Genomic DNA, 19,606 nt, shown 5'->3' with positions numbered 1-19,606 from the left:
AGTCAGGAGGCCACATTTACTTTGGATGGTTGGACGATTCTGCTGAAATCAGCGGCTTTAGCCACTTTTACATAATATTTATGTAATATTTAAAATTAATAATATTTAAAATTATTTTATCTAGATAAATCAGATTAGCATAGACATATTTTCACCAAATATTAAGCACACGTATAAGGGGGTTGTCAGGTGAAAAATGATTGATCGGTAGGGTTCCGACCACTGGGACTATTAATCGGCAGAACACACAACCTTTAACACCTGCAAACAGGTGATAACTTATTTTCTTTGAGCATCCCCTTTAAGCCCCACCCCTTTACAAAACAGTTCATCCCTTTTTATTAAAAAGTAATATAAACCTATCCTTTTTATCCACATATTCACCCTCATTCACTAGCCAGAGTACAGAGTGGCTGCATAGAGTATCTCTCGCTCTGGAGGACTCATCATGTCCATACATCTCATTGTTGCAATATAAAGGGTGTAATGCCTAATTTCTCCTGTGGAGGTGCTGCAGGGAAGCTGAACACCTGCTGCTGGATTTTCCCACAGTTTAAAGCTGATCACTGGAGGTCTGATCAGCAGGACACTCTTTGATCAGCATTTCGAGTGAGGAGATTATTCCACCAAAGCGGGGAATACTTAGAGAAATTCCTGGCAGGTGTCTAACTTACTCTACAGACTTCTACATATATCTGTTTCCCTTTATCTGACAGGATCAGCTGGAAACTGATTTGCGTAATTTCACAGAGGAACTGAACAAAGAACTGGATACACGAAAACAGCCTGAAGCAACACTAGAACAGTGTGAGGTAAGAAGTGCCAAGCCCACCATAGCCGGAAGTCTCTGCTGCCAAGTGCATAGGGTTAAAAGGGGTTTTCCAATTTCAGAAAGACACCTCTTCCCTGGCTTTACTCATCCTCCTTTGGTCCAGCGCTGAATCTCTGCCTCTTCTTCTAATGTCTGATATTGTCTGCAGCGCTGATGTCATGTCGACAACACTGCAGCCAATCCGTGAGCTCCGCAGGCAATGATCTACCCTACAAACTACACATTGAAGGGTATTTCTTCCTCCTGGTGGAGCAAGAAATTAGGAAATACCTGGGCAAAATGTGGTCCAAAGGGCTGAAAACAGTGACCCATAGTATGCACTATGCAGCCGCCCTCCACCGCCTGATGTCACCACTAGCAGGGAATATAATGGTGGAGGATAGAGCAGCCGGCTCCCTCTTCCATAATTTAGAGTCCGCGACTGAGAAAGCAGATGTGATGACGTCGCTACACCGTGTCTGTTGTGCGGGAGCGTCAGTGAACACAGCAAAGACCGCGGCAGATGTGGTAATGTGTGTGAGATGTGTCTGTATATAGGGAGCTATGCGAGGGGTCATATATAGTGATGAGCGAATATACTCGTTACTCGAGATTTCTTGAGCACGCTCGGGTGACCTCCGAGTATTTTTTAGTGCTCGGAGATTTAGTTTTTCTTGCCGAAGCTGAATGATTTACATCTGTTAGCCAGCATAAGTACATGTGGGGATTCCCTAGCAACGAGGCAACCCCCACATGTACTTATGCTGGCTAAAGGTACCTTCACACATAACGATATTGTTAACGATATCGTTGCTATTTGTGACGTAGCAACGATATCGTTAATGAAATCGTTATGTGTGACAGCGACCAACGATCAGGCCCCTGCTGGGAGATCGTTGGTCGCTGAGGAAAGTCCAGAACTTTATTTCGTCGCTGGACTCCTGCTGACATCGCTGGATCAGCGTGTGTGACACCGATCCAGCGATGTCTTCACTGGTAACCAGGGTAAACATTGGGTAACTAAGCGCAGGGCCGCGCTTAGTAACCCGATGTTTACCCTGGTTACCATGCTAAAAGTAAAAAAAAACAAACACTAGATACTTACCTACCGCTGTCTGTCCTCCAGCGCTGTGCTCTGCACTCCTCCTGTACTGGCTGTGAGCCGGAAAGCAGAGCGGTGACGTCACCGCTCTGCTTTCCGGCTCACAGACAGTACAGGAGGAGTGCAGAGAAGCAGAGCGCAGCGCTGGAGGACAGACAGTGGTAGGTAAGTATGTAGTGTTTGTTTTTTTTTTACTTTTAGCATGGTAACCAGGGTAAACATCGGGTTACTAAGCGCGGCCCTGCGCTTAGTTACCCGATGTTTACCCTGGTTACCGGCATCGTTGGTCGCTGGAGAGCGGTCTGTGTGACAGCTCTCCAGCGACCAAACAGCGACGCTGCAGCGATCCGGATCGTTGTCGGTATTGCTGCAGCGTCGCTTAATGTGAAGGGGCCTTTACAGATGTAAATCATTCAGCTGCAGCAAGAAAAACTAAATCTCCGAGCACTAAAAAATACTCGGAGGACACCCGAGCGTGCTCGAGAAATCTCGAGTAACGAGTATATTCGCTCATCACTAGTCATATAGTGTATAGGAGGTGCATATAGGGAGGCTATGTTTGGAATCATACTATATATAGAGGGCTGTGTGTGGGGCTCATATTTTATGTAGGGGGACTGTGTGTGGGCTCATTCTGTATATAGGGAGGCTATGTGGGGAATCATACTGTAAATAGAGGGCTGTGGGGGCTCATATCTTATATAGGGGACTGTGCGGGGGCTCATTCTGTATATAGGGAAGCTATGTAGGGAATAATACTGTATATAGAGGGCTGTGTGGGGGCTCGTATTTTATATAAGGTGGCTGTATGTGGGCTCATTCTGTATATAGGGAGGCTATGTGAGGAATCATACTGTATATAGAGGGCTGTGTGGGGGCTTATACTGTATATAGGTTGGCTGTGTGTGGGGGGCTCATACTATACAGCTCTCTCAAAAATTAAGAGACCACTGCACAGTTTTAAAAAAATCAGCTTTTCTACATGTCTGACAGCCATTCCATTCCAGTGTCAGATGAATTCCAATCAGAGTACACCTCATTCTACTTAATGTCCTTCTGATTAGGTGATCACCTGAACCAAATCTTATTTAATGAAGGAAAGTATAAAAAAAACACTGCTGTGGTGTTCACAATCCTCTTGCAATAGGACACGCTGGATGACAAACAAGTGATAGTAATATCCCAAAAATAATAGGAATGAATAAAGAACTTTTAACCATGCCAAAGGAGTTAAAAAGAAAAGTCTTGAGTGAGGAAAAGAAGGGCTCAATTCCGGCTTTACTAGCAGAGGGACACAGTGAGCGTCATGTTGCCTCCATCCTTAATATTTCTAAGATGGCAGTCCATTACAATAAGGCCAAGCAGCAGACATTGGGGACAACAAAGCTACAGACCGGCAGAGGGCGAAAACGACTCTCCACTGACCGGGATGACTGTCATCTTTTTCGAATGTACCTCAGCAACCGCAGGATGACATCAAGTGACCTGCAAAAGGAATGGCAAATGGCAGCTGGGGTGAAATGCACGACAAGAACAGTTCATAACAGGCTCCTAGAGGCAGGCCTCAAGTCGTGTAAAGCTAGAAAAAAGCCTTTCATCAATGAGAAGGAAAGGAGAGCCTGGCTGAAGTTTGCCAAAGACCATAAGGATTGGACCATAGAAGAGTGGAGTAAGGTAATCTTCTCTGATGAGTCTAGTTTTCAGCTTTGCCCCAAACCTGGTCATCTAATTGTTAGACGGAGACCTGGAGAGGCGTACAAGCCACAGTGTCTTGCACCCACTGTGAAATTTGGTGGAGGATCGGTGATGATCTGGGGATTCTTCAGAAAGGTTGGAATTGGGCAGGTTAATCTTTGCAAAGGATGTATAAATCAAACCGCATTCAAGGTTATCCTGGAAAAACAGTTGATTCCCTCTGCTCATGCAATGTTCCCCATCTCTGAGGACTGTTTTTTTCCAGCAGGACAATGCGCCATGCCACACAGCTATGTCAATCAAGGTGTGGATGAAGAACCACCACATCAAATCCCTGTCATGGCCAGCCCAATCTCCAGACCTGAACCCCATTGAAAACCTCTGGAATGTAATCAAGAGGAAGATGGATAGTCACAAGCCATCAAACAAAGAAGAAATGTTTACATGTTTGTACCAGGAGTGGCATAAGGTCACCCAAAAGCAGTGTGAAAGACTGGTGGAAAGCATGCCAAGACGCATGAAAGCTGTGATTATAAATCATGGTTATTCCACAAAATATTGATTTCTGAACTCTTCCTGAGTTAAAACATTAAATGTATTGTTGTTTCTAAATGATTATAAACTTTTTTTTCTTAGCATTATTTGTGGTCTGCAAGCAACGCATTTTTGTGTTATTTTGAACATTTCTCTTTTTCCGAAAATAAATACAAAATGTATTGCTTGGAAATTCAAAGACATGTTGTCAGTAGTTTATAGAATAAAATAGCAAGTTACATTTTACTCAAAAATATACTTAGAAAAAGAAAAATCAGACAAACTGAAAATTTTGCAGTGGTCTCTTATTTTTTCCCAGAGCTGTATATAGGAAGGCTGTGTGTGAAATCACACTGTATAGAGGGGACTTTGTATGGAGGCTTATACTGTATATAGGGGGTTGTGTGTATTCATACAGTATATCACGGGCTGTGGGGACTTATACTGTATATAGGGGGCTGTGTACTCATACAGTATATTGCGGGCTGTGGGGACTTATACTGTATATAGGGGGCTGCGTGTACTCATACAATATATAGCGGTATTATTATTATTATACATTTTCTATAGCACCATTTATTCCATGGCGCTTTACATGTGAAAAGGGGGCAAGTATAGACAAATACAATACACATGAGCAAAAAACAAGGCTAACAGGTACATAAGGAGGGAGGACCCTGCCCGCGAGGGCTCACAGTCTGCAGCCGATGGGTGAGGATACACTAGGAGAGGGTAGAGCTGGTCATTGGGCGGGTCAGTAGGTTGAGGATCACTGCAGGCTATAGGCTTGTTGGAAGAGGTGGGTCTTCAGGTTCTTTTTGAAGGTTTCTGTGGTAGGCAGAGTCTGATGTGTTGGGGTAGAGAGTTCCAGAGTATGGGGGAAGCATGGGAGAAGTCTTGGATTCGGTTGTGGGAAGAGGAGAAAAGGGGGAGTAGAGAAGGAGATCTTGAGAGGATCGGAGGTTGCGTGTAGGTAAGTACCGGGAGACGGGGTCACAGATGTATGGAGAGACAGGTTGTAGATGGCTTTGTATGTCATTGTGAGGGTTTTGAACTGGAGTCTCTGGACGATAGGAAGCCAGTGAAGGGCTTGGCATAGGGGAGAGGCTGTGGAATAGTGGGGAGACAGGTAGATTAGTCGGGCAGCAGAGTTTAGGATGAATTGGAGTGGTGCCAGAGTGCTAGAGGGGAGGCCAGAGAGTAGGAGGTTGCAGTAGTCAAGGCGGGAGATGATAAGGGCGTGCACTAGAGTTTTTGTGGTTTCATGGTCAGGGAATGCGTGGATATGGGAAATATTTTTGAGTTTGAGACAGCAGGAGGAGGTAAGGGCTTGGATATGTGGCTTGAAAGAGAGGGCAGAGTCGAAGATCACCCCGACTCTGTGGGGACTTATACTGTATATAGGATGCTGTGCGGGCGCATACAGTTTACAGTGGGTGTGAAGATATGGGGGTCAACGGGCACCCTGATCCACTAGGCGAAACGGCATGGACCAGGGATTGTCCCGCCGAATGCCTGTTCTCCCTTTAACGTGGGCATAACACTACTCAGACAACACAGGGTAAAGGTAAAACAGTGTGGCAATAATTTATCGAACCACAAAACAGGCAAATAACATGGAGAACAGTCCCAGCAAAATACCCCCAAGATGGTGCAAATTACAGAGTCTGACCCTTCTGCTGACTTGCTGGAATAATGGCAGCTATTACTTCAGATCTTCCAGGGTTGACTACCCCACCAGTGAAATGCACACACAGAGGAGGTAACGACAAGCGTAGGAAGATGACCGTTCATTAAGGTACAAGGCCAGTTAACCCAAGAGTCACAACCTGGCTTCTCAAACGTATCCATAGTTTAGTGATGGTCAATGGAGCAGATCTGTGTCCTTCCAACCGGGACCAAAAACCCCTAGGTTGTTTCTTGTAGAATGGTAGATCCATGTTCCTTGTGATGGAGCCATGTTGTAAAATGGCTGCTGTCCTGTCTCTGGTCCTTTTGGAGGTACGAATATCTTGGCAGGATCTCTGGCTGTCTCTCACTCTCTCTGTCTCTGAATTTATTTATACAGAGGCATGTAACCTATTTTTAGACTTAACAAGTGTCCCTCATTCAGTATTTACATAAAAGTGAACAATGGTGATGAGATCAAGTAGGATTACTTAAACTATTTGTATAGTTTTTCCCTCTCTGCTTTCGAAGTCCACAAACTATCTGGCCATACTCAATGCATAATTAGCATAATAGTAAACATCACTAGTCATCAAGAATAAGCACACAATACAAGTCAATATTACCTTACACAAACAAGTCTGTTTTCTTGACCATCCAGAACTCAACACTTACGGTAAATTGGAATGCCAACATACAAATAACATTCTATTATTCTTGGTTTGCTAAAAATAGTCGTCTGGGTAATTAAGATATAATGCCCTGTCTTCACAGGGTGTGTCTGCATACTTAATTCTGCTCAATTTGGTTCGGCCTCCACAACAGTCAGGGTTTCTTATGCGGCCCCTCGGGAAAATGAATTGCCCACCCCTCATTAGGATATGTTTATCATCTTTAGGTGGTTGGCATCTTGGAGATTGGTAGATAGCCATGATGGGGATATTGGCCCTCACAAGAAGCCTTTCTTTTGGTGTTTTTGTTAGAGGCAAGGACATTATCTGACTGTTCCCAAATCTTGGGAGGGCTTTTCCTATTCTCGGAGACTCTCAGACGTTCCAGTAAGATTGGCAAGAAAATGTTAGGATTACAGGTTGGACTTTATGGACCAGTATCTCTTTTTCAGTCTTATCATCTATGAAACTATTGCAGGAATCTGTGGATTTTTGCTCTGGATCGTGCAGTAACTACGTGTTGGGTTCCCTTTCTGCCAATCTGACACATGTGAACATGCCCTTTAGTAAACAATTTGTTATTCTGCACTATGGGCCCTACGAGAGGACAAAGGCCGCCCTGCTACATCTGTGCATCAATGCTTTACGAAAAAAGGATATGCTTATAAAACTATTCCAAGTGAGGAAAAGGGGGCAGCTCCTCAGGGCAGCCATTCAGATTTTGGCAATTGTTTGTCCGATGATTTTTAGAAAATGGAACAAAGTTACATTACAAAGGATTTGGATTCCTGGACCACGGTGTGAATTACTGGTATGATGGACTCCTCGCCAGAGACGGACTACACCTCAACAAACCTGGGAAACACACATTCGCCAGAAGACTCGCTACACTCATCAGGAGGGCGTTAAACTAGAAGAAGAGGGGACGGGAAGAAAAACATTAGACTCGAACAAAGACGACCCAGGAAAACATACTCAGAAGGGAGGTAAGAACATTTCTAAAACAATCCACAGTGAGGAGATTGGAACAAAACAAAATCCTCTAAACTGCATGCTCGCAAACGCCAGAAGCCTGACAAACAAGATGGAAGAACTAGAAGCAGAAATATCTACAGGTAACTTTGACATAGTGGGAATAACCGAGACATGGTTAGATGAAAGCTATGACTGGGCAGTTAACTTACAGGGTTACAGTCTGTTTAGAAAGGATCGTAAAAATCGGAGAGGAGGAGGGGTTTGTCTCTATGTAAAGTCTTGTCTAAAGTCCACTTTAAGGGAGGATATTAGCGAAGGGAATGAGGATGTCGAGTCCATATGGGTTGAAATTCATGGAGGGAAAAATGGTAACAAAATTCTCATTGGGGTCTGTTACAAACCCCCAAATATAACAGAAAGCATGGAAAGTCTACTTCTAAAGCAGATAGATGAAGCTGCAACCCATAATGAGGTCCTGGTTATGGGGGACTTTAACTACCCGGATATTAACTGGGAAACAGAAACCTGTGAAACCCATAAAGGCAACAGGTTTCTGCTAATAACCAAGAAAAATTATCTTTCACAATTGGTGCAGAATCCAACCAGAGGAGCAGCACTTTTAGACCTAATACTATCTAATAGACCTGACAGAATAACAAATCTGCAGGTGGTCGGGCATTTAGGAAATAGCGACCACAATATTGTGCAGTTTCACCTGTCTTTCACTAGGGGGACTTGTCAGGGAGTCACAAAAACATTGAACTTTAGGAAGGCAAAGTTTGAACAGCTTAGAGATGCCCTTAATCTGGTAGACTGGGACAATATCCTCAGAAATGAGAATACAGATAATAAATGGGAAATGTTTAAGAACATCCTAAATAGGCAGTGTAAGCGGTTTATACCTTGTGGGAATAAAAGGACTAGAAATAGGAAAAACCCAATGTGGCTAAACAAAGAAGTAAGACAGGCAATTAACAGTAAAAAGAAAGCATTTGCACTACTAAAGCAGGATGGCACCATTGAAGCTCTAAAAAACTATAGGGAGAAAAATACTTTATCTAAAAAACTAATTAAAGCTGCCAAAAAGGAAACAGAGAAGCACATTGCTAAGGAGAGTAAAACTAATCCCAAACTGTTCTTCAACTATATCAATAGTAAAAGAATAAAAACTGAAAATGTAGGCCCCTTAAAAAATAGTGAGGAAAGAATGGTTGTAGATGACGAGGAAAAAGCTAACATATTAAACACCTTCTTCTCCACGGTATTCACGGTGGAAAATGAAATGCTAGGTGAAATCCCAAGAAACAATGAAAACCCTATATTAAGGGTCACCAATCTAACCCAAGAAGAGGTGCGAAACCGGCTAAATAAGATTAAAATAGATAAATCTCCGGGTCCGGATGGCATACACCCACGAGTACTAAGGGAACTAAGTAATGTAATAGATAAACCATTATTTCTTATTTTTAGGGACTCTATAGCGACAGGGTCTGTTCCGCAGGACTGGCGCATAGCAAATGTGGTGCCAATATTCAAAAAGGGCTCTAAAAGTGAACCTGGAAATTATAGGCCAGTAAGTCTAACCTCTATTGTTGGTAAAATATTTGAAGGGTTTCTGAGGGATGTTATTCTGGATTATCTCAATGAGAATAACTGTTTAACTCCATATCAGCATGGGTTTATGAGAAATCGCTCCTGTCAAACCAATCTAATCAGTTTTTATGAAGAGGTAAGCTATAGACTGGACCACGGTGAGTCATTGGACGTGGTATATCTCGATTTTTCCAAAGCGTTTGATACCGTGCCGCACAAGAGGTTGGTACACAAAATGAGAATGCTTGGTCTGGGGGAAAATGTGTGTAAATGGGTTAGTAACTGGCTTAGTGATAGAAAGCAGAGGGTGGTTATAAATGGTATAGTCTCTAACTGGGTCGCTGTGACCAGTGGGCTACCGCAGGGGTCAGTATTGGGACCTGTTCTCTTCAACATATTCATTAATGATCTGGTAGAAGGTTTACACAGTAAAATATCGATATTTGCAGATGATACAAAACTATGTAAAGCAGTTAATACAAGAGAAGATAGTATTCTGCTACAGATGGATCTGGATAAGTTGGAAACTTGGGCTGAAAGGTGGCAGATGCGGTTTAACAATGATAAATGTAAGGTTATACACATGGGAAGAGGGAATCAATATCACCATTACACACTGAACGGGAAACCACTGGGTAAATCTGACAGGGAGAAGGACTTGGGGATCCTAGTTAATGATAAACTTACCTGGAGCAGCCAGTGCCAGGCAGCAGCTGCCAAGGCAAACAGGATCATGGGGTGCATTAAAAGAGGTCTGGATACACATGATGAGAGCATTATACTGCCTCTGTACAAATCCCTAGTTAGACCGCACATGGAGTACTGTGTCCAGTTTTGGGCACCGGTGCTCAGGAAGGATATAATGGAACTAGAGAGAGTACAAAGGAGGGCAACAAAATTAATAAAGGGGATGGGAGAACTACAATACCCAGATAGATTAGCGAAATTAGGATTATTTAGTCTAGAAAAAAGACGACTGAGGGGCGATGTAATAACCATGTATAAGTATATAAGGGGACAATACAAATATCTCGCTGAGGATCTGTTTATACCAAGGAAGGTGACTGGCACAAGGGGGCATTCTTTGCGTCTGTAGGAGAGAAGGTTTTTCCACCAACATAGAAGAGGATTCTTTACTGTTAGGGCAGTGAGAATCTGGAATTGCTTGCCTGAGGAGGTGGTGATGGCGAACTCAGTCGAGGGGTTCAAGAGAGGCCTGGATGTCTTCCTGGAGCAGAACAATATTGTATCATACAATTATTAGGTTCTGTAGAAGGACGTAGATCTGGGTATTTATTATGATGGAATATAGGCTGAACTGGATGGACAAATGTCTTTTTTCGGCCTTACTAACTATGTTATGTTATGTTACTTGGATGGTCGTTTATTTAGCAAGGAGAAACTATATCTCCTAACCATCACCGATCCAGCTAGACTTTCCAGGATTTGGAAAGTTGTCCAAGGAGGTAAAGGAGGTGAGCTGTGACATCAGCTACTGTGAATGGTGGATCCTGTGTTATTTACTGTATATAGAAGTGTTATCAGTCATTGTACAGGAGGAGGAGGTGAGCTGTGACATCACCTATTGTGAATGGTGGATCCTGTGTTATCTACTGTATATAGAAGTGTTATCAGTCATTGTACAGGAGGAGGAGGTGAGCTGTGACATCACCTATTGTGAATGGTGGATCCTGTGTTATCTACTGTATATAGAAGTGTTATCAGTCATTGTACAGGAGGAGGAGGTGAGCTGTGACATCACCTATTGTGAATTGTGGATCATGTGTTATCTTCTGTATGTAGAGGTGTTATCAGTCATTATACAGGAGGAGGAGGTGAGCTGTGACATCACCTATTGGGAATGGTGGATCCTGTGTTATCTACTATATATAGAGGTGTTATCAGTCATTAATAATAATAATAATAATAATCTTTATTTTTATATAGCGCTAACATATTCCGCAGCGCTTTTACAGTTTGCACACATTAATCATCGCTGTCCCTGATGGGGCCCCCAATCTAAATTCCCTATCAGTATGTCTTGGAATGTGGGAGGAAACCGGAGTACCCGGAGGAAACCCACGCAAACACGGAGAGAACATACAAACTCCTTGCAGATGTTGTCCTGGGTGAGATTGGAACCCAGGACTCCAGCGCTGCAAGGCTGCAGTGCTAACCACTATTATACAGGAGGAGGTGAGCTGTGACATCACCTATTGGGAATGGTGGATCCTGTGTTATCTACTGTATATAGAGGTGTTATCAGTCATTATACAGGAGGAAGAGGTGAGCTGTGACATCACCTATTGGGAATGGTGGATCCTGTGGTATCTACTGTATATAGAGGTGTTATCAGTCATTGTACAGGAGGATGAGGTGAGCTGTGACATCACCTATTGTGAATGGTGGATCCTGTGTTATCTACTGTATATAGAGGTGTTATCAGTCATTGTACAGGAGGAGGAGGTGAGCTATGACGTCATCACCTACTGTGAATGGTGGATCCTGTGTTATCTACTGCATATAGACGTGTTATCAGTCATTGTACAGGAGGAGGAGGTGAGCTGTGACATCACCTATTGTGAATGGTGGATCCTGTGTTATCAGCTTTGTATAGAGGTGTTAGTCATTGCAGTCCTGCCTCTGCTGATAAGTAGCCTGTTGCAAAGTCTTCCTGAAAGGACAAGTCTAAAATTAGTCCAGTGACCAGTATAAAAATTGTAGGATTTCTAGACATAAGACACTGTGGGGAACGCATTATGGGGTCATCATACTGTGTGGGGGCAACCTAAGCGCATCATACTGTATACTTGGAGCATGGTACTGGGTGGAGGGGCTAAGCTTAAAAAACCTTTAGCAAGCACCAAAATACATGTCCAACTTTCCTGTCTCTCAAAGATGGGTTGTATGCATACCTGTCGTGCCATGTGATTGGTATCTGAAGATTTCTAATATTCCATCACGTGAATGACTCACATGAGTTATCACCAGCGTTGTTCATGTAGTCTATGAAGCGATGGTTTCCAATCAGTAATTCTCCAGCTACTGCAAAACTAGAACTCCCAACATGCTCGGATGCCAAATGTTGCATTAGCTGCTGAGCCGCAGGTTGGAGATCAATTCGGAGCTTTGTAGCTGCGGACGCAGGGTGTTCTGTGCCCCGCGGGATTATTCCTTATTAATTATTTATATAAAATCACAACCAACAATCTTCAGCCCTCCCCCTACACCGGAGCTCCAGGGTCCCAGCACAAAGTCTATAACACGGCCCCCTCTGCCACACGCATCATCTCTAGCACTCGGCCGAGCGCCCCCACTGCCACACGCATCATCTCCAGCAATCGGCCGAGCGCCCCCACTGCCACGCATCATCTCCAGCACTCGGCCGAGCGCCCCCACTGCCACACGCATCATCTCCAGCACTCGGCCGAGCGCCCCCACTGCCACACGCATCATCTCCAGCACTCGGCCGAGCGCCCCCACTGCCACGCATCATCTCCAGCACTCGGCCGAGCGCCCCCACTGCCACGCATCATCTCCAGCACTCAGACGGGGGCCCCCACTGTCACATGCATCATCTCCAGCACTCGGACGAGGGCCCCACTGCAACACACATCATCTTCGGACGAGGGCCCCACTGCCACACACATCATCTTCGGACGAGGGCCCCACTGCCACACACATCATCTTCGGACTAGGGCCCCACTGCCACACGCATCATCTCCAGCACACGGACGAGGGCCCCCTTCCGCACGCATCATCTCCAGCACTCGTACGGGGGCCCCCACTGCCACGCGCATCATCTCCAGCACTCGGACGGGGGCCCCCACTGCCACGCACATCATCTCCAGCCCTCAGACGAGGACCCCTACTGCCACACACATGATCTCCAGCACTCGGACGGGGGCCCTCACTGCCACACGCATCATCTCCAGCACTCGGACGGGGGCCCCCACTGCCACGCGCATCATCTCCAGCACTCGGACGGGGGCCCCCACTGCCACGCACATCATCTCCAGCATTCGGACGGGGCCCCCACTGCCACACGCATCATCTCCAGCACTCGGACAGGGGCCCCCACTGCCACGCGCATCATCTCCAGCACTCGGATGGGGCCCCCCACTGCCACACGCATCATCTCCAGCACTCGGACGGGGGCCCCCACTGCCACACGCATCATCTCCAGCTCTCGGATGGGGCCCCCACTGCCACACGCATCATCTCCAGCTCTCGGATGGGGGCCCCCACTGCCATGCGCATCATCTCCAGCTCTCGGATGGGGCCCCCCACTGCCACACGCATCATCTCCAGCACTCGGACGGGGGCCCCCACTGCCACACGCATCATCTCCAGCACTCGGACGGGGGCCCCCACTGCCACACGCATCATCTCCAGCTCTCGGACGAGGGCCCCCACTGCCACACGCATCATCTCGAGCACTCGGACGGGGGCCCCCACTGCCACATGCATCATCTCCAGCACTCGGACGGGGCCCCCACTGCCACACGCATCATCTCCAGCACTCGGACGGGGGCCCCACTGCCACACGCATCATCTCCAGCACTCGGATGAGGGCCCCCACTGCCACATGCATCATTTCCAGCACTCGGACGGGGCCCCCACTGCCACACGCATCATCTCCAGCACTCGGACGGGGGCCCCACTGCCACACGCATCATCTCCAGCACTCGGATGAGGGCCCCCACTGCCACATGCATCATTTCCAGCACTCGGACGGGGCCCCCACTGCCACACGCATCATCTCGAGCACTCGGACGGGGCCCCCACTGCCACACGCATCATCTCCAGCACTCGGACGGGGCCCCCACTGCCACATGCATCATTTCCAGCACTCGGACGGGGCCCCCACTGCCACACGCATCATTTCCAGCACTCGGATGAGGGCCCCCACTGCCACATGCATCCTTTCCAGCACTCGGACGGGGCCCCCACTGCCACACGCATCATCTCGAGCACTCGGACGGGGCCCCCACTGCCACACGCATCATCTCCAGCACTCGGACGGGGCCCCCACTGCCACATGCATCATTTCCAGCACTCGGACGGGGGCCCCACTGCCACACGCATCATCTCCAGCACTCGGATGAGGGCCCCCACTGCCACATGCATCCTTTCCAGCACTCGGACGGGGCCCCCACTGCCACACGCATCATCTCGAGCACTCGGACGGGGCCCCCACTGCCACACGCATCATCTCCAGCACTCGGACGGGGCCCCCACTGCCACATGCATCATTTCCAGCACTCGGACGGGGGCCCCCACTGCCACATGCATCATCTCCAGCACTCGGACGGGGGCCCCCACTGCCACATGCATCATCTCCAGCACTCGGATGAGGGCCCCCACTGCCACATGCATCATCTCCAGCACTCGGACGGGGCCCCCACTGCCACACGCATCATCTCCAGCACTCGGACGGGGCCCCCACTGCCACATGCATCATTTCCAGCACTCGGACGGGGCCCCCACTGCCACATGCATCATCTCCAGCACTCGGACGGGGGCCCCCACTGCCACATGCATCATCTCCAGCACTCGGATGAGGGCCCCCACTGCCACATGCATCATCTCCAGCACTCGGACGGGGGCCCCCACTGCCACATGCATCATCTCCAGCACTCGGATGAGGGCCCCCACTGCCACACGCATCATCTCCAGCACTCGGACGAGGGCCCCCACTGCCATATGCATCATCTCCAGCACTCGGACGGGGGCCCCCACTGCCATATGCATCATCTCCAGCACTCGGACGAGGGCCCCCACTGCCACACGCATCATCTCCAGCACTCGGACGAGGGCCCCCACTGCCACACGCATCATCTCCAGCACTCGGACGGGGGCCCCCACTGCCACACGCATCATCTCCAGCACTCGGACGGGGGCCCCCACTGCCACATGCATCATCTCCAGCACTCGGACGGGGCCCCCACTGCCACATGCATCATCTCCAGCACTCGGACGGGGGCCCCACTGCCACACGCATCCTCTCCAGCATTCGGACGGGGGCCCCCACTGCCACACGCATCATCTCCAGCACTCGGACGGGGGCCCCACTGCCACACGCATCATCTCCAGCACTCGGATGGGGCCCCCACTGCCACATGCATCATCTCCAGCACTCGGACGGGGCCCCCACTGCCACACGCATCATTTCCAGCACTCGGCCGAACGCCCCCACTGCCACACGCATCATCTCCAGCACTCGGACGAGGGCCCCCACTGCCACATGCATCATCTCCAGCACACGGATGAGGGCCCCACTGCCACATGCATCATCTCCAGCACTCGGACGGGGGCCCCCACTGCCACATGCATCATCTCCAGCACTCGGACGGGGGCCCCCACTGCCACATGCATCATCTCCAGCACTCGGATGAGGGCCCCCACTGCCACACGCATCATCTCCAGCACTCGGATGAGGGCCCCCACTGCCACACGCATCATCTCCAGCACTCGGACGAGGGCCCCCACTGCCACACGCATCATCTCCAGCACTCGGACGGGGGCCCCCACTGCCATATGCATCATCTCCAGCACTCGGATGAGGGCCCCCACTGCCACACGCATCATCTCCAGCACTCGGACGGGGGCCCCCACTGCCACATGCATCATCTCCAGCACACGGATGAGGGCCCCACTGCCACACGCATCATCTCCAGCACTCGGACGGGGGCCCCCACTGCCATATGCATCATCTCCAGCACTCGGACGGGGCCCCCACTGCCACATGCATCATCTCCAGCACTCGGACGGGGGCCCCCACTGCCACACGCATCATCTCCAGCACTCGGCCGAGCGCCCCCACTGCCACACGCATCATCTCCAGCACTCGGACGGGGCCGCGCTGTTGTATCTTGCACTTAGTGTGTTTTGGCATTTGCACACATCAGGCTGGATAAAATTACGTGTTTTTTTCTGACTCACTGACTGTTTGTTGTTTTTGGATTTGGAGCAAATTGTGCGCCCAGTTACCATTGTATTACGTCCTGAGTATTTCTCAGATATGACTAAATGAAATTTCTCTGTAGCGATCATGAATTAATAGGTTTAGAGCATTGTTCTTTACAGTTCTACATTGTGTTTCCCCTCTGTTACTCCTCCTGGAAATGTGTGCATACGCTGGCAAAAAAGGTGTTAGATCACGTTCACACGGTCAGTATTTGGTCAGTATTTTACCTCAGTATTTGTAAGCCAAAACCAGGAGTGGGTGATAAATACAGAAGTGGAGCATATGTTTCTATTATACTTTTCCTCTGATTGTTCCACTCCTGATTTTGTCTTACAAATACTGAGGTAAAATACTGACTGTGTGAACGTGGCCTTAGGGCTCGTGCACACGACCATAATTATCAGATGAGTGCTATCTGTCGTATGATGGATCACACTCGTCCTCATGTTATTCTGTGCGGCTGTGCACATGTCCAAATATTTTCCTCAGACAGAGCCTATCCGAGGGGAAAAATTGCAGCATGGCCGAGTTTGATCTGATATTGGATCGCACCTGGCTTTTCATGTCTATGAGGGTGTGGAAACTATCGGACTGCACTCAGATGACATCAGAGTACGGTCCGATTTCTGCGCACTTATATAATGGAAAAGATGGAAAAAATGTTCTCCATCTTCTCCTCATCTGAGAGAATCGGATCCCACTAGGATCAATGTCTAATCAGGGTGTAATTTGCAAAATCGATCGAATTCACTTGGATGAGAGAATCTACGGACGTCTGCACTAGACAGTTGACTTCATGAGGGGCTGATACTTGTGATGTGTGAGCACTCGGGGGGCCACTTACAACGTGGGGGAGCTGTGACTAGCATTTACTGACATTTGTAGTGACGTTAGCGGAAGGCTCTGGTGGGAAATCTTTGGCTAGCTCTACTGGCACTAATGGCACATTATAATGGGGCCAGGGCCTATTAGATCTTCTATGGAGACTTAGAGGCTTCCATCTCCTCCACTGTATAAGTGCAGAGCCACATGTGTCCGCCTGCAGAGGACTTTGAGATCACACTTGTATGGCTGCTAGAGGCTGACAGATAAATCTCTCTCCAGGAACGGATTCTCTGTTACATGTGATGTTTTTCACATAGACCTCTATCTGCACCGATAGCAATACTACAACCTGCTTATGTAGTGCAGGTCCCTCTCATACTGGCACGGACTCCACCAGATCGGTGCCCCGTGGTATCTGGCACAAGACGTTATCGGCAGGTCCCTCTCATACTGGCACGGACTACACCAGATCGGTGCCCCGTGGTATCTGGCACAAGACGTTATCGGCAGGTCCCTCTCATACTGGCACGGACTACACCAGATCGATGCCCCGTGGTATCTGGCACAAGACGTTATCTGCAGGTCCTTCTCATACTGGCACGGACTCCACCAGATCGGTGCCCCGTGGTATCTGGCACAAGACGTTATCTGCAGGTCCATCTCATACTGGCACGGACTCCACCAGATCGGTGCCCCGTGGTATCTGGCACAAGACGTTATCAGCAGGTCCCTCTCATACTGGCACAGACTCCACCAGATCGGTTCCCCGTGGTATCTGGCACAAGACGTTATCTGCAGGTCCCTCTCATACTGGCACGGACTCCACCAGATCGGTGCCCCGTTGTTAGCTGGCACAAGACGTTATCGGCAGGTCCCTCTCATACTGGCACGGACTACACCAGATCGGTGCCCCGTGGTATCTGGCACAAGACGTTATCGGCAGGTCCCTCTCATACTGGCACGGACTACACCAGATCGATGCCCCGTGGTATCTGGCACAAGACGTTATCTGCAGGTCCTTCTCATACTGGCACAGACTCCACCAGATTGGTGCCCTGTGGTATCTGGCGCAAGACATTATCGGCAGTTGCCTCTCATACTGGCACAGACTCCACCAGATCAGTGTCCTGTGGTATCTGGCACAAGACGTTATCGGCAGGTCCTTCTCATACTGGCACGGAATACACCAGATTGGTGCCCCGTGGTATCTGGCACAAGACGTTATCTGCAGGTCCCTCTCATACTGGCACGGACTCCACCAGATCGGTGCCCCGTGGTATCTGGCACAAGACGTTATCGGCAGGTCCTTCTCATACTGGCACGGACTACACCAGATCGGTGCCCCGTGGTATCTGGCACAAGACGTTATCGGCAGTTCCCTCTCATACTGGCACGGACTCCACCAGATCGGTGCCCCGTGGTATCTGGCACAAGACGTTATCGGCAGGTCCTTCTCCTACTGGCACGGTCTACACCAGATCGGTGCCCCGTGGTATCTGGCACAAGACGTTATCGGCAGGTCCCTCTCATACTGGCACAGACTCCACCAGATCGGTGCCCCGTGGTATCTGGCACAAAACATTATCGGCAGTTCCCTCTCATACTGGCATGGACTCCACCAGATTGGTGCCCCGTGGTATCTGGCACAAGACGTTATTGGCAGGTCCCTCTCATACTGGCATAGACTCCACCAGATCGGTGCCCCGTGGTATTTGGCACAAGACGTTATCGGCAGGTTCCTCTCATACTGGCATGGACTCCACCAGATCGGTGCCCCGTGGTATTTGGCACAAGACGTTATCGGCAGGTCCCTCTCATACTGGCACAGACTCCACCAGATCGGTGCCCCGTGGTATTTGGCACAAGACGTTATCGGCAGGTTCCTCTCATACTGGCACGGACTCCACCAGATCATTGCCCCGTGGTATCTGGTCCTTCTATAAGTCCTGGGCATTGCTCGGTGCGGCCTCCATGGATCGGACTTGTTTTTCCCACCACAACGCACAGTTGATCAGATTGAGATCTGGAGCGATTCGGACACAAGTCATCGCCTTGTCATGTTGCTGAAAGCGTTTCTGATCAGTTTTGTGGTGGGGGCATTATGCTGCTGAAAAAGGGGCACTGCCATTCTTGTAAATTCTAGAAGCCAAGGTTTCCCATCGGAGCGCTGCCCCATCACTTTGCTTCCGCCGGCTCGTCTTCCTCCCATAGTGAATCCTGGTGAATGATTCCTAGGGCCAGGCCCAGGGTCGGACATATGATTACTGCAACCTGTGCAGCCACACGGGGGCCCAAGAGGTAAGGGAGCCCTTCCACCTCCAAACCAGGTGCAATTCTGCATTTTAGGAGCATTTGGGCTGCAAAGGGCCCATATATTGTTCTTTCACAGGGGCACTTTTCTGTGTCTATCCACCAGTGACCAGGCCCCTTCCCCCTTCCCACATTGGTCCAGTTCTGATGCTCATGTGGCCCATTGTAGGAGCTTTTGGTGGTGGACAGGGATCACCATGGGCTCCCTGACCTGTCTGTGACTACGGCCCATACACAGCACACCACGATGTTCTGTGTGTAGTGACATTTTGATGTCATAGCCAGTACTACAGTAGCTCCACACTAGGCCTTGATTACCGTGTGCAAAAATGAGCCTTCGCCTTGGGCTTTCAGTAATCTGTCGCTGGTTCGCAGATTGTCCTTTTGGTCAGAACAAGCCACTGCATGAAGGGACCTGACGTAGTCTACCCGTCACAACTGGCCCTAGTTAT

At 48.9% G+C, this 19,606-nt stretch overlaps 1 protein-coding gene across 15 annotated transcripts in view; it reads left to right on the top strand.

Moving 5' to 3' along the window:
• Positions 1 to 19,606, top strand: part of SORBS3 (sorbin and SH3 domain containing 3) — a 54,359-nt gene that overhangs the window by 15,250 nt on the left and 19,503 nt on the right. For all 15 annotated transcript variants that reach the window (XM_069766970.1, XM_069766979.1, XM_069766974.1 and 12 more), the window contains one exon: positions 717 to 812. In XM_069766970.1, the coding sequence (XP_069623071.1) occupies positions 717 to 812 (96 nt within the window). The remainder of the gene's footprint in view (positions 1 to 716; positions 813 to 19,606) is intronic.

The sequence above is a fragment of the Ranitomeya imitator genome, chromosome 4, assembly GCF_032444005.1.
Source record: "Ranitomeya imitator isolate aRanImi1 chromosome 4, aRanImi1.pri, whole genome shotgun sequence".
Lineage (NCBI taxonomy): Eukaryota > Metazoa > Chordata > Amphibia > Anura > Dendrobatidae > Ranitomeya > Ranitomeya imitator.
This window is presented reverse-complemented; position numbering and strand designations above follow the sequence as displayed.